At 43.0% G+C, this 17,560-nt stretch overlaps 1 protein-coding gene across 1 annotated transcript in view; it reads right to left on the bottom strand.

Annotated features, from left to right (window-relative positions):
- Nucleotides 1–17,560, bottom strand: part of LOC126253461 (protein ELYS) — a 346,049-nt gene that overhangs the window by 191,819 nt on the left and 136,670 nt on the right. The window contains exon 17 of the mRNA XM_049954815.1: nt 6,344–6,488. Within this exon, the coding sequence (XP_049810772.1) occupies nt 6,344–6,488 (145 nt within the window). The remainder of the gene's footprint in view (nt 1–6,343; nt 6,489–17,560) is intronic.

The raw sequence follows: 17,560 nt of genomic DNA, 5'->3' as shown, positions 1-17,560 counted from the left end.
TGTTGAATCACTAAAATAGTGTGTTTAATTTTATTACTTCTAACACACAGTTAAGTAAAACTGTTACTTCACCTAATAAAATAACACCTTGTGTTAGGACTTAAGCTGGTTTACCTATACGGGTATAAGTTTTATTTTTCTCTATCTATTTTTATCCATTAATTCGTCTAAGTAGTAAATGGCAAAGATGAAAATGCGGTACACCCATAGCAATCAAGCTTGTGGAGATAGTGAGAACAAAAAATGAAGAAAATTAATTTTTTTATGTTTTATAAGAACTCCCATCAGATGTTTCATTGATCTTGTACTGTCTGTCTTTTCCTGTCCACCATAGAGAGAAGAAGTGAATTTCTGTTCAGTTCACTAATAATGTGAAACATATTAATTCTTATAATAATAAACCAATGTCGTTTATTACTTCATTTCGCCTGATCTATCTGTGTCAACAGTAGCTGTAATAATTCAGAGAAGAAAGAAATTTACGCAGAGCAAGCCGGATCTGTAACATTGTCTTTAAAGAAAAAGAGGTGGTAAATAACATCAGGGCTAGAAGAAATATCTAAGAAATATCTAATAATCTAACATTATATGTTACAGATTTTTTTGTGTACACGAATTGTCTGTACTGTGCAACCATGTATGTAAATTAACTGAGGCACATGCTCCCGAATGAACTCACTATTGTTGCGCCTTTTGTATGGTACCAACAAATTTCCATCATAATTATTATTCTTAAAATTATTAATTAATCAGCAGAATCTCTACTAAATTTGATTGTTGAATCATTATAAAGTAAGATGTAATTTGAGATTTCACTTGTGGTTCCTGTGCATGTCTGCAAATACCTGTGGGAGCCCACAATTCAGTCGGCCGGCATCTAATAACTAAAGTAGTAACACCTGTATGTCAGCACTAGGGTAAATATCTTTGAAAAGCGTTTTTTGTTTGTTTTCTTTTTCCTTCCTAAAACTGAGGTTGCAGTGCCCATGTCTTAATCTCAGAACACCAATAAGTGAAAGGAATTAAAAGTCACTATACACTAAGCCAACTGACACAAAGACAGAGAGCTAAAAACAAGGACTTCCCCTTGGAGAAAGGTAAACAGAATACGTAGAGACAGCAGAGGTCCCAAACTGAAGACTAAATGTCCTTCGCTGTACTGATATGACGGATAAAAGTTAATATGTGATCAACACCTCAAGCGCTGTTTGCTAAAATAGCTGATAATTCAGATGGCAAAATACACTAACACATAAGCAGTTAAAAAAACGGAATTGGGTCAGGAAATGAGGATCCAGCAAAGGTTAATGACAATGAGCACAAAGTGGTAGAGGATCACGACTTAACTAACAGCAATGGCTGAAAATATAGTGCTCAATATGCAACATAGCTAAAATGATCTCCTTGCAACAAGAGAACTGAGAGGAGATCGACCAAGCCACTGGGAAAGATTTAATTCTCCGGAGCTTGTACCTGTGAACAGCGGACCAGTGGAGATGCCAAAGTGACACCACCTGCAACAAACGGCAACAAATATATCATCCATAGGAATTAAAGAGCCAGCAGACCGAGGTAGGACTACTACAGCCTTGGAAGTAGTGTTAGCAGCCTCATTTCTCGGTAGACCAATGTGACCAGGAACCCACACGAAAATCACAGTGGCTCCCTCAACAGCGAGCAAGTGGAAGCTTTCTTGGCCCCGTTGCTCTAAGGGATGGACCGTATACAGCACACAAAGGCTCTGAACAACACTGAGACAATTGGAATATATGACAATTTAAAAGCCTTTGTTGCTGCAAGTACTGTGTGGCTTGACAAGCTTGAAGAGCTCTGCTGTAAAAATCGAGCAGTGTTCCGGGACCTGATATCGAAAATGGTTGGAACCAACGATGAAAGCACAACATGATCGGTCCTAGACCCATCAGTGTATGTGAAGGTGCTGTCGCTAAGTTGTGTGCAAAGGTCGAGAAACTTCCAGCGACAAATCACAGCCAGAGTAGTGTCTTCGGGAAGCAAATGAGATCCGAGATTAACGCCGGCTGCAGCACAAAGCCAACCCTTCAGTGTTCACACCCTTCGGAAATGTGGCAGTTATCGTGACGTTACGCTGCCAGAGCAGTAGCCAAAAGTGAACTACAGGAAGTAACAGAGAAGTGTGCACCCCATACTGGCTGTCAAGAGAGTGATAGAGAAAAGAGGATGGGTGGCCGGGAATGGAAGACAGATGGTATGCGTACAATGAGAAGGACATCGTGCCACTTTAACACTGGTAGTTTGGAAAAGCTCCACGAGTAAAGATGATCAAGACATCACTGAAGATGCAACTCAAGGAGATAACTCCATGGAGAACTGTAACAGATCACAATGGCATCGATGGAAAGGGAGCAGGACATGCTTGCGGGAGACAGCTCATAATAGGGTTAATGGCTATAGCAAAGAGGACGATGCTCAGAACAGAGCCTTGAGGCACCCCGTTTTCCTGGATAAGGGTGTCTGACAAAGCTGAACCCACATCTACCTTGAAAACTCTGTGTCTGAAAAATTCCTGAAGGAAATGGGGCAGATGGCCACAGAAGCCCCACATGTAGAGTGTACAGGTGACACTAGTCCTCCAGCAGATGTCATACTCTTTCTCCAAATCAAAAAAAACACGGCCACAGTCTCTTATTTCTGCAGAAAAGTATTCATGACATAGGTTGACAAAGTAATGAGATGGTTAACTGCAGAATGGCATGCATGAAAACCACATTGTGCAGTGGTTAGTAGATTCCGAGATCAAGCCATGAATCATACATTCCATCACCTTACAAAGACAGATGGTGAGGGAAATGAAGCGTAGCTAGAAGGAAGGTGTTTGTCGTTACTGGGCTTAGATACGGATATGACAGTGGCTTCACAACAGCATCTGGGAAATGCATCATCTGCCCAAATGCGATTGTATTTATGAAGAAAAAAGTACTTGCCGCAGGGGGGAGGGGGGGGGGGGATCAGGATGAGGTGAGAGCATGGCCAGGCTCCCTCATAGTAAAGGCAGCACTGCGGCACTGTAGCATTCATGATTCTGAGAAGTATATCCCACTCATTTCCGAGGGAGGAAGGTGGTGTGATAGTGGGTGGAGTTCAAAACCTCTGCTAAATAGCGACCCAAGGTGTTGAGCATAGACATCATCTGCTACAGTCAGGTTAGAAATTGCAGAATAGATCTTGGTCCCAGAGAAACAACAGATGTTGCCCCACACAATGGAAGTTGGAGTGAAACTGTTAAAAGAACTAGTACATGAAATCTAGCTAGCTTTTTTGCTATCCTGAAGAATGTGACGACATTGTGCATGCAACTGTTCATAACGAGTACAGTTCACCAGCGTACGACGATGGTTAAAAATGTGGAGAGCATGACTCCTCTTGCGAAACGTCATGCAACGCACCTCTGGGCACCAGGGGATCGGGACATGGCATGTTAAAGAAGTAGTATGAGGTATGGAACATTTTGTGGCAGTAAGGATTAATGTTCATAACAACTGGGGAAATGATGTTTGTCAAAGGTCACCAGGGAAGATCAAACCTTCCAGTCAGCCTCGGAAAGCTGCCAATTGGGTTTGCACATAGATAGCATAGGAATCAGCAAACAGATACTGCATGGTAAATGGTCGCTTTGCTCGAGTAAATGTCGGAGAGAATGGACCAGACGAGATGACGGGCAAGCTGGGTAATGCAGAACAAGATGAAGAATGAAGAAAAAAACATGAAGGATAGTTCCAATGTCAGGCCACAGTAACTTCAGAATACATTGCCAAAAATACACAAGACGTGTTCTCCAAGGGAGAGGAAAGAGAATAGCAGGAGGATAGCTGTGAAGCATGGGAAGAGAAGACCAAGCATGAATTCACCAAAGAGCAGTGAGCCCCCTAGGGGTACAAGTTCTTTCAGTCTGCTGGAGATATTTATTTCAACAACATTATGGTGTCACTGGGTGTTAGTAAAAACAGAAGTCTTGTGAAAGTGCACTGTGAAAATATCACCTCTGTCAGTACACTTCATTGTTTATTGGAAGTGCTTATCTGTATGTAACATTGTATATGAAATGTTATATACGAGTTGAACGAGTTTATGAATAAGAAATATCAATAGGTAACACACTAACTAATGTTGTGTTATGTACATCATTTTATAACTTGATATGAAACTGGATTACATCCGACAACCACATGGGCAATCAACAACTAACTACTGAGACACTTCGAACACAGGTAATCCAAATTCAAATCTCCTGCTCTAATTCACACTTTAAAGGCTTACGAGTTCTGTTCGCATTTACAGACACCTATCACCCATTAAACACCTCTGTGTAGATTCTTAGCCAAAATGTTGCAGCTTGCTCAACTACTTTTTCTGTCTACCCAGCCAGAAGCTGCAACTGAGTTCCAGCAGTGACTAAGCATTGACAACACACTGGCATACACACCAGTGACTGTACAACCATTTCAGTACCACATAAGTCACTCACCGTTACAGAAAGAAGCTGACAATCAACAAAGGAGCAAGCTCACATCCCATCAATACAGCCACCAGGCTGGCCAGAACAAACACTTGTTGAAAAAAATGTTCAAATGTGTGTGAAATCTTATGGGACTTAACTGCTAAGGTCATCAGTCCCTAAGCTTACACACTATTTAACCTAAATTATCCTAAGGACAAACACGCACACCCATGCCCGAGGGAGGACTCGAACCTCCGCCGGGATCAGCCGCACAGTCCATGACTGCAGCGCCTAAGACTGCTCGGCTAATCCTGCGCGGCAAAACACTTGTTGAAGCTTGTTCCCTGGAACATTGTCTCTCTATTTCTAGAGGAACTGATTTAGTTCCCAGCACATGCCTGTCTAATGTCTTTTGGTACGCCTCGTGACACTCCAACAAGAAGCATGCTACATAAACAACAACCTCAGGAAATTCCAGTCAGGAATATCAACAATGTAGGAAAAGACAGATTGCTACTTACCCTAAAGAAGGCACTTGCAGACTTACATAAAGCTTTCAGTCACAGCCTTCATCACACACAATTCATACACAAAAGCAAGCAAATCTCATGCACACATGACCGCCAACTCCAGCATCTTGGGCTGGAATGCAACTATCGCATGGGATACGAGCAGCAATCTGGAGGGAGTGGGGAAGGAGAAGGGATAGTAGTGTAAGGGGTCGGGTGAGGAAGAGAGAGGAAGAGGAAGAGGAAGAGGAAGAGAGAGAGAGAGAGAGAGAGAGAGAGAGAGAGAGAGAGAGAGAGAGAGACTGTCTGATCAAGTGTGCAGGAACTACTAGACTGCCAACAGGCGCAACATCAGGAGGTCTCGGGGCAGGGATGTGGGGAACAAAGCAACGATTGCAGCAGAGATGGTAAATGACACCTGCTGTAATCATGTGTCATCAGGTGTCATTTGCCAGCTCTGCTGCAATCATTGCACAGTCTTTTATATTGGTATGACTATCAACGAACAGCTGTCCACCAGGATGAACAACCACCAACAAACAGTGGCCGAGAGCAAAGCAGACCACCCCATTGCACAACACAGAGCTGAACATAACACACTTGATTTCAATGGCTGCTTCACTACCCGAGCCATTTGTATCCTTCTCTCCACTAAAAGTTTTTCTGAACTGTGCAGACAGACCTTATCCTTGCAATACATTCTCCACTCCCGTAATTATCCTGGCCACAACCTACAGTAACATACTGACCCCACACCCTCCATCCAACAGTTTCCACCCTCAACGTCCTACAATCGCCTTCCCATTCTCCTCTCCCACTCTGTTTATTTGCAGCCCTCTGCCAACACATCCGCCCATCTCTCCCTGTTCCTCTCCTTTTTTGGTCCTTTTTCCCCACCTCACAACCTCCTGATGCTGCACCTGTTGGCAGTCTCGTACCTGCACACTCAACCAGACAGTGTTCGTCTCTCTTCCCATCCATACACTACTATGCCTTCCCCTTCCCTGCCCCCTTCAGACTGCTGCTTGCATCCCATGTGATAGCTGCATTCTGGCTTGAGATGCTGGAGTTGGCAGTCATGTGTGCGTGAACAGTGTTTGTGAATAGTGTGTCTTCTCTTTTACTGATGAAGGGTGTGGCCGAAAGCTTTATGTAAGTGTTTTAATTGTGCTTGTCTGCAACTTGACGTGTCTTCTTTACATTAAGTAGCAATCTGCCTTTTTCTACATTGTTGATAACAAGCTCTGTAAGATCCACACCAATACAGCAGCTACACCACAGGACTCACTGATGACATTTCTTGTCTTATTGATCAAATGTCTCATCTGCAGTATATGCAAAAAGAAGACTGACATACCTGCATTGCTGCAAGTAGTATATTAACTTGGTTCCACCACCTCCATGAACTAAGGACTTCTCCAGAAACTGGAAAAAGCTCTTCTCCTCCATAGGTGTCAATGTTAGGTAAAATATCTGATCCATGAGCTCAGCTCGGTGTAACTCTGTAAAATAAAGAGTGTAAGTATATTTATTTAAAGTTGTCAAAATGATTATCTTTACTTACAGAAGTTAATACTGCTAGTATGGTAAGAAATTCTCATAATGTAAACATAAATAAAAAATGGATGGGGATTGCAAAAATAATTTATCTACGAGGGCAGTTCAATAAGTAATGCAACACATTTTTTTTCTCGGCCAATTTTGGTTGAAAAAACCGGAAATTTCTTGTGGAATATTTTCAAACATTCCCGCTTCGTCTCGTATAGTTTCATTGACTTCCGACAGGTGGCAGCGCTGTACGGAGCTGTTAAAATGGCGTCTGTAACGGATGTGCGTTGCAAACAACGGGCAGTGATCGAGTTTCTTTTGGCGGAAAACCAGGGCATCTCAGATATTCATAGGCACTTGCAGAATGTCTACGGTGATCTGGCAGTGGACAAAAGCACGGTGAGTCGTTGGGCAAAGCGTGTGTCATCATCGCCGCAAGGTCAAGCAAGACTGTCTGATCTCCCGCGTGCGGGCCGGCCGTGCACAGCTGTGACTCCTGCAATGGCGGAGCGTGCGAACACACTCATTCGAGATGATCAACGGATCACCATCAAACAACTCAGTGCTCAACTTGACATCTCTGTTGGTAGTGCTGTCACAATTGTTCACCAGTTGGGATATTCAAAGGTTTGTTCCCGCTGGGTCCCTCGTTGTCTAACCGAACACCATAAAGAGCAAAGGAGAACCATCTGTGCGGAATTGCTTGCTCGTCATGTGGCTGAGGGTGACAATTTCTTGTCAAAGATTGTTACAGGCGATGAAACATGGGTTCATCACTTCGAACCTGAAACAAAACGGCAATCAGTGGAGTGGCGCCACACCCACTCCCCTACCAAGAAAAAGTTTAAAGCCATACCCTCAGCCGGTAAAGTCATGGTTACAGTCTTCTGGGACGCTGAAGGGGTTATTCTGTTCGATGTCCTTCCCCATGGTCAAACGATCAACTCTGAAGTGTTGTGAAGAAACGACTTCAGCGTGTTCGTAGGCACAAAAATCTGAACGAACTTCTCCTTCTTCATGACAACGCAAGACCTCACACAAGTCTTCGCACCCGAGAGGAGCTCACAAAACTTCAGTGGACTGTTCTTCCTCTTGCACCCTACAGCCCCGATCTCGCACCGTCGGATTTCCATATGTTTGGCCCAATGAAGGACGCAATCCGTGGGAGGCACTACGCAGATGATGAAGAAGTTATTGATGCAGTACGACGTTGGCTCCGACATCGACCAGTGGAATGGTACCGTGCAGGCATACAGGCCCTCATTTCAAGGTGGCGTAAGGCTGTAGCATTGAATGGAGATTACGTTGAAAAATAGTGTTGTGTAGCTAAAAGATTGGGGAATAACCTGGTGTATTTCAATGCTGAATAAAACAACCCCTGTTTCAGAAAAAAAATGTGTTGCATTACTTATTGAACTGCCCTCGTATTTAGAAAGGTTGCTTACACAAATAGGACCTGAATCAACATCAATGTTGATTAGACAAAATATTTTAGATGGAATGGTTTAATGGGTTAATGCTACCATGAACTTACTACTTTAAAAAAAATTGCATGATTTTCTTTACATGGGGAACCTTACCTCTAAATTTATTAAAATGTAAAAAATCATTGTTTTTGCCTCAGCTGTTTATTACTTTAACTGCAACATTTTATTCAATGCATATACAAGACTGCCAGTTGGTATTCATTTACTTCCAGTTTTTCATTGAATACAATGCCTCCACATTTCTTTTTAGTGCCTGTTAAGTTATTAATTTTGTGATCTTAATTTAAATGTTGTTTCTTTTGATGTTCATGAATCCATCAATCTCACTGTGAGCCCCCCCTTAACCTGTTATCTGAAGTGAGCTATAACCAATATAAAACGCAAATCACTATAGCTCTTCCACAGAACTTGTGGCTTTTGTCATTCTCCAGGTGCCATGTAATTGCTGCACCCATGCAGAAGCACAAAGCCATGTGAATATCAAAAACGAAGACTGGCCATCATGACCTTTCTCAGTTTAACCTATTGCAACTACATGGGTTGTATAAAATAAACAGCTATCTTCAGCATCCAAAACAGTCTGAACCATCTGAGGCTAGATGGAGACAAGTTTTGAAAGTGAGAAAGGAATTTTAAACCATTCTTCAAGACAAAAAAGGACATAACTGACTGCTAAAACTGAAATATTACAATAGTGGAAGCAGGTAATATTTATTTCAATCCTGGCTTATCATGAAGATTCAATTACCAGCTGGGAACACAGCCCACATCACTGGATGATAATGGACATCTAAATTGATTTTGTTACAATTTTAACTTAACTTTTATGTCAAGAAAGACTAAGGACCACTGAAAACCATTACAGTAGAATCTCCATTATCCAACATTTGATTAAGCAACTTTTCAGATTATCTGATCACATATCCGACCATTTGTCTGCACTCCACGCCAAACAGTGTGCTGTTGTTATCAATCGGTTTTACTGCTGTCATGACAAGATGTCCATCTGAGACATACTTCTCACGCATGCTTAGTTAACAGACTGCTGTACTGCTAGACTGTTTACTTTACTGTACCCATTAACCTTCTATTTATCTGTGCAGTTTTTGAGTATAGTACTACATTCCTTTTAACTTTTAAGTTGCTGCGTAGTTTTATAAAGTTTATGAAGTTGTGATTAAGAAGTTTAAGGAATTCTGAAAGTCTAAAAATGGCTATAAAACAGTAAAGGAAACTTGTTGAGTACACAACTGAACAGAAACTAAGTGTTCTCCAAAGACTTGATAAAGTTGTGTCAGTTGCTAAGATCTTTAAGCTTTTTCATTAACTGTAGATAGTGAAAAAGTTTTAAAAACTAGAAAAGCCTTGAAAAAGGCAACTAGAAAAGCACTGAAAAAAGAAAAAATCAAAGCAAGTGAAGGTTGGCATCATCAGTGTTGGAAAAATAGTTATTGCATTAGGCAAGTTGCTGTTTCAGGTGAAAAACTTTCTGCTGATGGTAATGCAGGTAAGCAGTTTTTGGAAAACTTGGGAACATAGTCTCAAAAAATTACACTAGGGGCTGGTCAGTTATACATCATCAATGAAATGGGGCAGAACTATAAGAAGCTATCTCAAAACAAAATAACCTTGCCTCATAGACAGCAACCCAAGTCATTACCATAAATTGCTATTGTTTGTAATCAGCAAAACTAACAAAACAAAGAGCCTGCAAAACCAAACACATTAGCACTTCCTGTCTATTACAAAGTTTGAAAATGTTCTCTGATGAATAGTAATTTATTTCAAGAATGGTTTTTTGGTGCATTTGTTCTAGCAGTTAAGAAATACTTGAAATCAAAAACCTACCACACCACGCAAATGTAATGCCAGACAATGCTCCAACCCAAGCCTCTCAGTCTAAACTTCAAACTGACATAAAAACTATTTTTTTTCTCCCCACCCCCCTTTCTACACGGCTACAATAATTCAGCCAGTAGTCCAGGGTGTTACTGAGTGGATATAAGGACATTACAGGAGGAGAAATGTCAGCATTTCAATACAGAAAACAGAAGAGCGTTGTGATCTTTTTGATTCACTGAAAATCCTAAACATGAAAGAAGTAATTCACAGTTCCTCACACTTGGGAAGAACTTAAGAAATGTTGTTGTGGTCTTCAGTCATCAGACTGGTTTGATGCAACTCTTCATGCTACTCTATCCTGTGCAAGCTTCTTCATCTCCCAGTACCTACTGCAGCCTACATCCTTCTGAATCTGCTTAGTGTATTCATCTCTTGGTTCTCCCTCTATGATCTTTACCCTCCATGCTGCCCTCCAATACTAAATTGGTGATCCCTCGGTGTCTCAGAACATGTCCTACCAACTGATCCCTTCTTCTAGTCAAGTTGTGCCACAAGCTCCTCTTCTCCCCAATTCTATTCCTCATCATCTTTAGTTATGTTATCTACCCATCTAATCTTCAGCATTCTTCTGTAACACCACATTTCAAAAGCTTCTATTCTCTTCTTGTCTAAACTATTTATCGTCCACGTTTGACTTCCATACATGGCTACACTCCATACAAATACTTTCAGAAACGACTTCCTGACATTTAAATCTATACTCGATGTTAACAAATTTTTCTTCTTCAGAAACGCTTTCCTTGCCATTGCCAGTCTACATTTTATATCCTCTCTACTTCGACCATCATCAGTTATTTTGCTCCCCAAATAGCAAAACTCCTTTACTACTTTAAGCGTCTCCTTTCCTAATCTAATTCCCTCAGCATCACCTGATTTAATTCGACTACATTCCATTATCCTCGTTTTGTTTTTGTTCATGTTCATCTTATATCATCCTTTGAAGACACTGTCCATTCCGTTCAACTGCTCTTCCAAGTCCTTTGCTGTATCTGACAGAATTACAATGTCATTGGCGAACCTCAAAGTTTTTATTTCTTCTCTACGGATTTTAATACCTACACCAAGTTTTTCTTTTGTTTCCTTTACTGCTTGCTCAATATACAGATTGAATAACATCGAGGGAGAGGCTACAACCCTGTCTCACTCCCTTCCCAACCGCTGCTTCCCTTTCATGCCCCTCGACTCTTCTAACTGCCATCTGCTTTCTGTACAAATTGTAAATAGCCTTTCGCTCCCTGTATTTTACCCCTGCCACCTTCAGAATTTGAAAGAAAGTATTCCAATCAACATTGTCAAAAGCTTTCTCTAAGTCTACAAATGCTAGAAACGTAGGTTTGCCTTTCCTTAATCTTTCTTCTAGGATAAGTTGTAGGATCAGTATTGCCTCACGTGTTCCAACATTTCTACAGAATCCAAACCAATCTTCCCCGAGGTCAGCTTCTATCAGTTTTTCCATTTGTCTGTAAAGCATTCGCGTTAGTATTTTGCAGAACTTAAGAAAACCACTCTACAAAAATCATGAAAGAAGGTTTGTCCTAGCCTAAACCAAGAGAACAAATGTCCAGAAACTAATGAGTCAGACACTGAAGATTTAGTCAATGATTTATGAACTCTTCAGAATGATATCCAGCATGCTGATTTAGAGGAACAGTGAAAGGAAAATGACGTCGCTGCTGTTACCAACTAAGAACACTGTTATGATCAGATCATCGATCTTGTATTGCAACCGTACTATGTCGATCGACAGGAATCAGATCATGAAAAAGAAGAAGAGAAAAAGATCAGCCACTCTGCAGCAGAGGTGTTCCCTCAAATATTTGGAAAAGCCGCCAACCATTACAGCCATGGACATATAATGGGGAACGAAGCAGCCTGATGCAGCCGCAAAGTCAAGGTTTAGGAAATTTAAACAAAAAACTTTTACACTTTTTAAAATACATTCTGAGTGCTTAAATTTTCTGTTTTCTTTTCTCTTTATTAGAATTTTATTTACTTAATTTTTATTTTTTTACACAGTTTTGAGTTCTGTAAATGACCTGTTTCATTCTCCTCTGATTATCCGAGGTTTTTTGCATTCGAACTACCCGCTAGTAGCAAAAGAGACAGTTAATTGAGGTTCTACTGTACATGTTCTTCCAAACTATTACATTAGCCTGCACCCATGTTCAAAAATTCAATGAAGACTCATATGGTCGCATCCTGTGATAAAGAATAATGGAACAGGACAGTTGCTGGACTACATTACCACAGTGGCCAGTAATGCAGGTTCCTTGAACTGCTCTTCTGAATCACCTGGTGTACAAAAGGTTTCCCCAACAGCAACTCTACCAAGAATGTTTTGTTAATAGACTTTCCATCACACTGGTTCCAACTACAACATGTCCTCCACATCTCTATTAATCTTTGCAATCAAGCAATGGAAACTCCAGGTACGAATATCAAGAATGTAGGGAAAAATAGACTGCTATTTACTGTACGGAAGACACGTCAAGTTGCAGATAGGCATGATTAAAAGACACTCACATGTAGCTTTCACCCACATCCTTCGTCAGTCAAGACACACACAAGCACATGCGCAAGCGCATACACGCACACGCGCGCGCGCGCACACACACACACACACACACACACACACACACACACACACACACACACACGACTGCCAACTCCAGCACCTCAGGCCGAAATGCAACGTCACGTGGGATGCGGGATGCAAGCAGAAATCTGGAGGGGGTGGGAAAGGGGAAGAGAGACAAACATTGTCTGGTGGGGTGCGCAGGGACTAGTCTCCAACAGATGAAGCGTTGTGCGGTAGAGAGGTGGGAAAAGAGGAGTGGGGAAATATGGGCGAATGTGTTGGCAGAGGGTTGCAAATAAGCAGGGTGGGAGAAGAGAATGGGGAGGAGATGATAGGGCATCGGGGGTGGAAACTGTTCGGTGGAGGGTATGGGGACAGTATGTTACTGTACATTGAGGGCAGGCTAATTATGGGAGCAGAGAAAGTGTTGTATGGGTAACTCCCATCTGTGCTGTTCAGAAAAGCTGGTGATGGAGAAAAGTAGTCAAATGGCTTGGGTAGTGAAGCAGCCATTGAAATGAAGTGTGTTATGTTCAGTTGCATGTTGTGTCTCAGGGTGGTTTACTTTGGCAGTGGCCGTTCATCTTGGTGGACAGCTGGTTGGTATTCTTACCAATATAAAAAGCTGTGCAATAATTGCAGCAGAGCTTGTAAATGGCATGGCTCCTTTCAATGTGACTCGGCCCCTGATGAGGTAGGGTAAACCTGTGACAGGACTAAAGTACGAAATGCTAGGTGGGTGGATTGGGCAGGTTTTGCACCTGGGTCTTCAACAGGGGGATAATCCTTGTGGCAAGAAGTTGGGATTGGGAGTGGCATAGGGATGGACTAAGAGGTTGTGGAGGTTGGGTGGGTGACGTAACATTACTTTAGGAGGATGGGAAGTATCTTGGATTGGATGTGTCTCCTTTCAGAGCACAAAGACAGGTAATTAAAGCCCTGGCAAAGGATGTGGTTGAGTTGTTGAAGTCCGGAGTGGTACTGGGTGATGTAGGGACACATTTTTGTGGCTGGTTTTTGGGAATGGTGAGAGGATTGGGGTTGCGAGGGAAACAGTATAGGAGATCTAGTTGCGGACTATGTCTAGGTGATAGTGCCTGTCTGTCAAGGCCTTAGTGAGACCTTCAGTATATGGCGCAAGTGAGTTTTTGTCACTGCAGATACGCCGTCCCCGGGTAGCCAGTCTATACCGCAGGGATTTTTTGGTGTGAAAGGAATGACACCTGTCAAAATGCAGGTACTGTTGGTGGCTGGCAGGTCTAATGTGGACAGAGGTGCAGATGGAGACATCAGAGAGGAGATGGTCAACATTTAGGAAGGTGGCACGCTGGTTTGAGGAGGACCACAAGAAGCCAGTGGGAGAGAAAATGTTGAAATTGTGAAGGAACGAAGATATAGGGTCTTGAGTCCAGATCATGGATATCATCAAGGAACCTGAACCAGACTAGGGGTTTGGTGTTTTGGGAGGCTAGGAAGGTCTCCCTCTAGATGACACATTAAAAGGTTGGCATAGAAAGGTGCCATGCAGGTGTTCATGGCTGTGCCGCAGTTTTGTTTATATACCTTTCTGCAAATGAGAAGTAGTTGTGGGTTAGGATAAAGTTAGTAAAGTGTATGAGGAATGAGGTAGTGGCTTTGGAGTCTGAAGGACATTGGGAAAGGTAGTGTTCAATAGCAGTAAGGCCATGGGCCTCAGGGATGTTTGTGTGTACGGAGGTGGCATCAACAGTGATGAGTAGGGATCCATGGGGTAAAGGGGTGGGGATGGTGGAGGTGGAGGTAGCATCAACAGTGGTGAGTAGGGATCTAGGAGATAAAGGGGTGTGGATGATGGAGAGTTGGTTGGTATCTTTGATGTGGGAAGCTAGATTATGGCCAATTGGTTGGAGGTGTTGGTCAACAAGTGCCGAAATTCTTTCAGTGGGGGCACAATAACCGCCACATAGGGGTGTCCAGGATTGTTGGGTTTGTGGATTTTGGGGAGCATGAATAAGGTGGGTGTGCAGGGTGTCTTAGGGGTGAGGAGGGAAATGGACTTAAGGGAGATGTTTTGGGAAGGGCTTAAGGCTTTAAGCAGGGACTGAAGTTTGAATTGGACTTCTGGGATGGGACCACAGTGACAAAGTTTATAGGTGGAGGAGCCACATAATTGGCAGAGGCCTTCTGCGAGGTAGTTACTGAAATTCATCACAATAGTGATGGAACCTTTGTCTGCAGGTACAATGATTAGGTCTGGATTTGTTTTGGGGTTGAGTATGGCTGATCTTTCTTCTACTGAAAGGGGGCGAGGAAGGGACATGGGGAAGGATGGTGAGGCTAAGTTGGAGATAAGGAATTCCTGGAAGGTGACCAATGGGTGGTTAGGTAGGTGTGTGTGTGTGTGTGTGTGTGTGTGTGTGTGTGTGTGTGTGTGTGTGTGTGTGTGTGTGTGTGGAGGGGGGAACACAAGTGGATGGTGGTACGAATGCGGGTTCAGTGTTGGAATAAGGGTGGTTTTGGTTGGAAGGATTGGCGGTGCTTCCATTGCAGGGATTGGGAGAAGGAGAGGAGGTCTTTAAAATCCAGCCTAGTTAAATTTGGGTGTAGGGCTAACGGTGAGGCCTTCAGATAGGGCTGAAACTTCTGCGGAGCTGATAGTTTTGGAGGAAAGGATAACGACAGTGTTACGGGAATGTTTTGACTCCGGTTTTGGTGGAAGGATAGTAGGGAGTTTTGGGGGATGTGGCAAATTGAAAAGGTCAGCTAGGCAGGGTTTAGCTGCTATGAGGGGTAGACAAGAACACTTTGGGTATGATAGGGATTGGATAGTGGTGCCCTGAAGTGGCAGTAGGGTCAGCAGGTAGAGTAATTTATGGACATGGTGTCTGGAATGCCCCTCCAGGTGCTGGAGAGCAAGGGATTCAATTTAGGAGATGTGATGTGTAGAGTAGGGATTGCAGAGTAGAATAATCTTGTGGAGGGAGGAGAGGTAGTACTGGGATGCCTGTGCCATGGAGATGTATTTTTACAGTACCACTTTTGTGAGGGCCAGGGATTGGCGGAATCTGAAAAGATATAGGTCATTGTAAAAAGAAGGGTGGATCCAGATAAAGGAATCTTCACAGCTAGGCTGTTTGGGGGGACTCCAAGGTTTATGCAGCAGTTGAGAAACAGGATGTGGGACTGGGTTTTAGCCAGGGAAAGGGATACTTTTCTAAACGGGTGCAGAAAGAAGGAGCAAGGGTATATTGTGGCAGGAGTGACGCAAAGGAAATGGGAATGACATAGAAATGGGCAAAATAGGTGTTGGTGGTTGGGAGAAGAGCTGGAAGCACTTTAAGTCAATTCTGCAACTTGGCTATTAGAGAGAATAATTTTGTTTACTGTCTGTCAATATCTTTAATATTATTTTTTCCTGCCACTATTGCCTTTTGTACATCCATTTCTATCACAAAACACGTATGTTTTCATAGTACTAGATACACCAGGTCTGAAATATATCTAGCAGATTCACAACTTATCACTGGTGCACCTCGAATGGGCAAGAATTGACAATTTGCCCTAGCTGCAACCCTTGAGATATAATGAGACAGAAAAAGAAAGAAAGAAAGGGAGGAGGAGGAAGAAGGGGCAACTCAAATCACTTCCAAAGATGCCAATATAGGTCCCTTTACAGATATCATAGAAAACAATCTCTAAAGATGAGGCATTTGTAACAGGGTGACATGGTATATAGTCCTACTCTTGTACATTAACCTGACAGAGTAGCCTAGGACCGAAGTTCCAAGTCTAACGGCTGCAGATTCTGATTAAATGCTTACATTACTCCATCTTGCGGCAATGCAGTTACACTGTAATACACTGAAGCACCACAGGAACTGGAATCGGCATGCGTATTCAAACACAGAGACATGTAATCAGGCAGAATACTGCGCCGTGGTTGGCAATGCCTATATAAGACAACAAGTGTCTGGCACAGTTGTTAGATATCAGTTACTGCTGCTACAAAGGCAGGTTATCAAGACTTAAGTGAGTTTGATTGGTTGGTTGGTTGGTTGGTTTCGGGGAAGGAGACCAGACAGCGAGGTCATCGGTCTCATCGGATTAGGGAAGGATGAGGAAGGAATTCGGCCGTGCCCTTTCAGAGGAACCATCCCGGCATTTGCCTGGAGTGATTTAGGGAAATCACGGAAAACCTAAATCAGGATGGCCGGACGCGGGATTGAACCGTCGTCCTCCCGAATGCGAGTCCAGTGTCTAACCACCTCGCTCGGTAAAGTGAGTTTGAATGTGGTGTTATAGATGGCGCACAAGCGATGGAACACTCCATCTCCGAGGCAGCCATGAAGTGGGGATTTTCCTACGCTATCATTTCACGAGTATACCGTGAATATCAGGAATCCAGTAAAACATCAAATCTCCGACATCGCTAGAGCCGGAAAAAGTTCCTGCAAGAACGGATCCAATGAAGAGTGACGAGCGTAGTTCAACATGACAGAAGCGCAACCCTTCCACAAATTGCTGCAGATTTCAATACTGGGCCATCTACAAACATGTGAACCATTCAACTGAACATCATTGATATGGACTTTCGGAGTCAAAAGCCCACTCGTATGCCCTTGATGACTCCACGACACAAAGCTTTATGCCTCGCCTGGTCCCATCAACACTGACATTGGACTGATGATGACTGGAAACATGCTGCCTGGTCGGACGAGTATCGTTTCAAACTGTATCGAGCGGATGGGCATGTACGGGTATGGAGGCAACCTCATGAATCCATGGACCCTGCATGTCAGCAGTGGACTGGTCAAGCTGGTGGGGGCTCTGTAATTGTGTGGGGCATGTGCAGTTGGAGGGGCATGGGACCCCTGATACATCTAAATACGACACTGACAGGTGACACATACGTAAGCATCCTGTCTGATCACTGTATCCATTCATGTACATTGTGCATTCTGATGGAGATGGGCAAATCTAGCAGGACAATGCAACACCCCACATGACAGTGTTTAAACACTTCTGTTGGCCACCAAACCCCTCAGACATGAACATTACTCAGCATATCCGGGATGCCTCG

The sequence above is a fragment of the Schistocerca nitens genome, chromosome 4 (genome assembly GCF_023898315.1).
Source record: "Schistocerca nitens isolate TAMUIC-IGC-003100 chromosome 4, iqSchNite1.1, whole genome shotgun sequence".
Lineage (NCBI taxonomy): Eukaryota > Metazoa > Arthropoda > Insecta > Orthoptera > Acrididae > Schistocerca > Schistocerca nitens.
The sequence above is the reverse complement of the archived record's forward strand: the minus strand, read 5'-3'. Positions and strand labels throughout refer to the sequence as shown.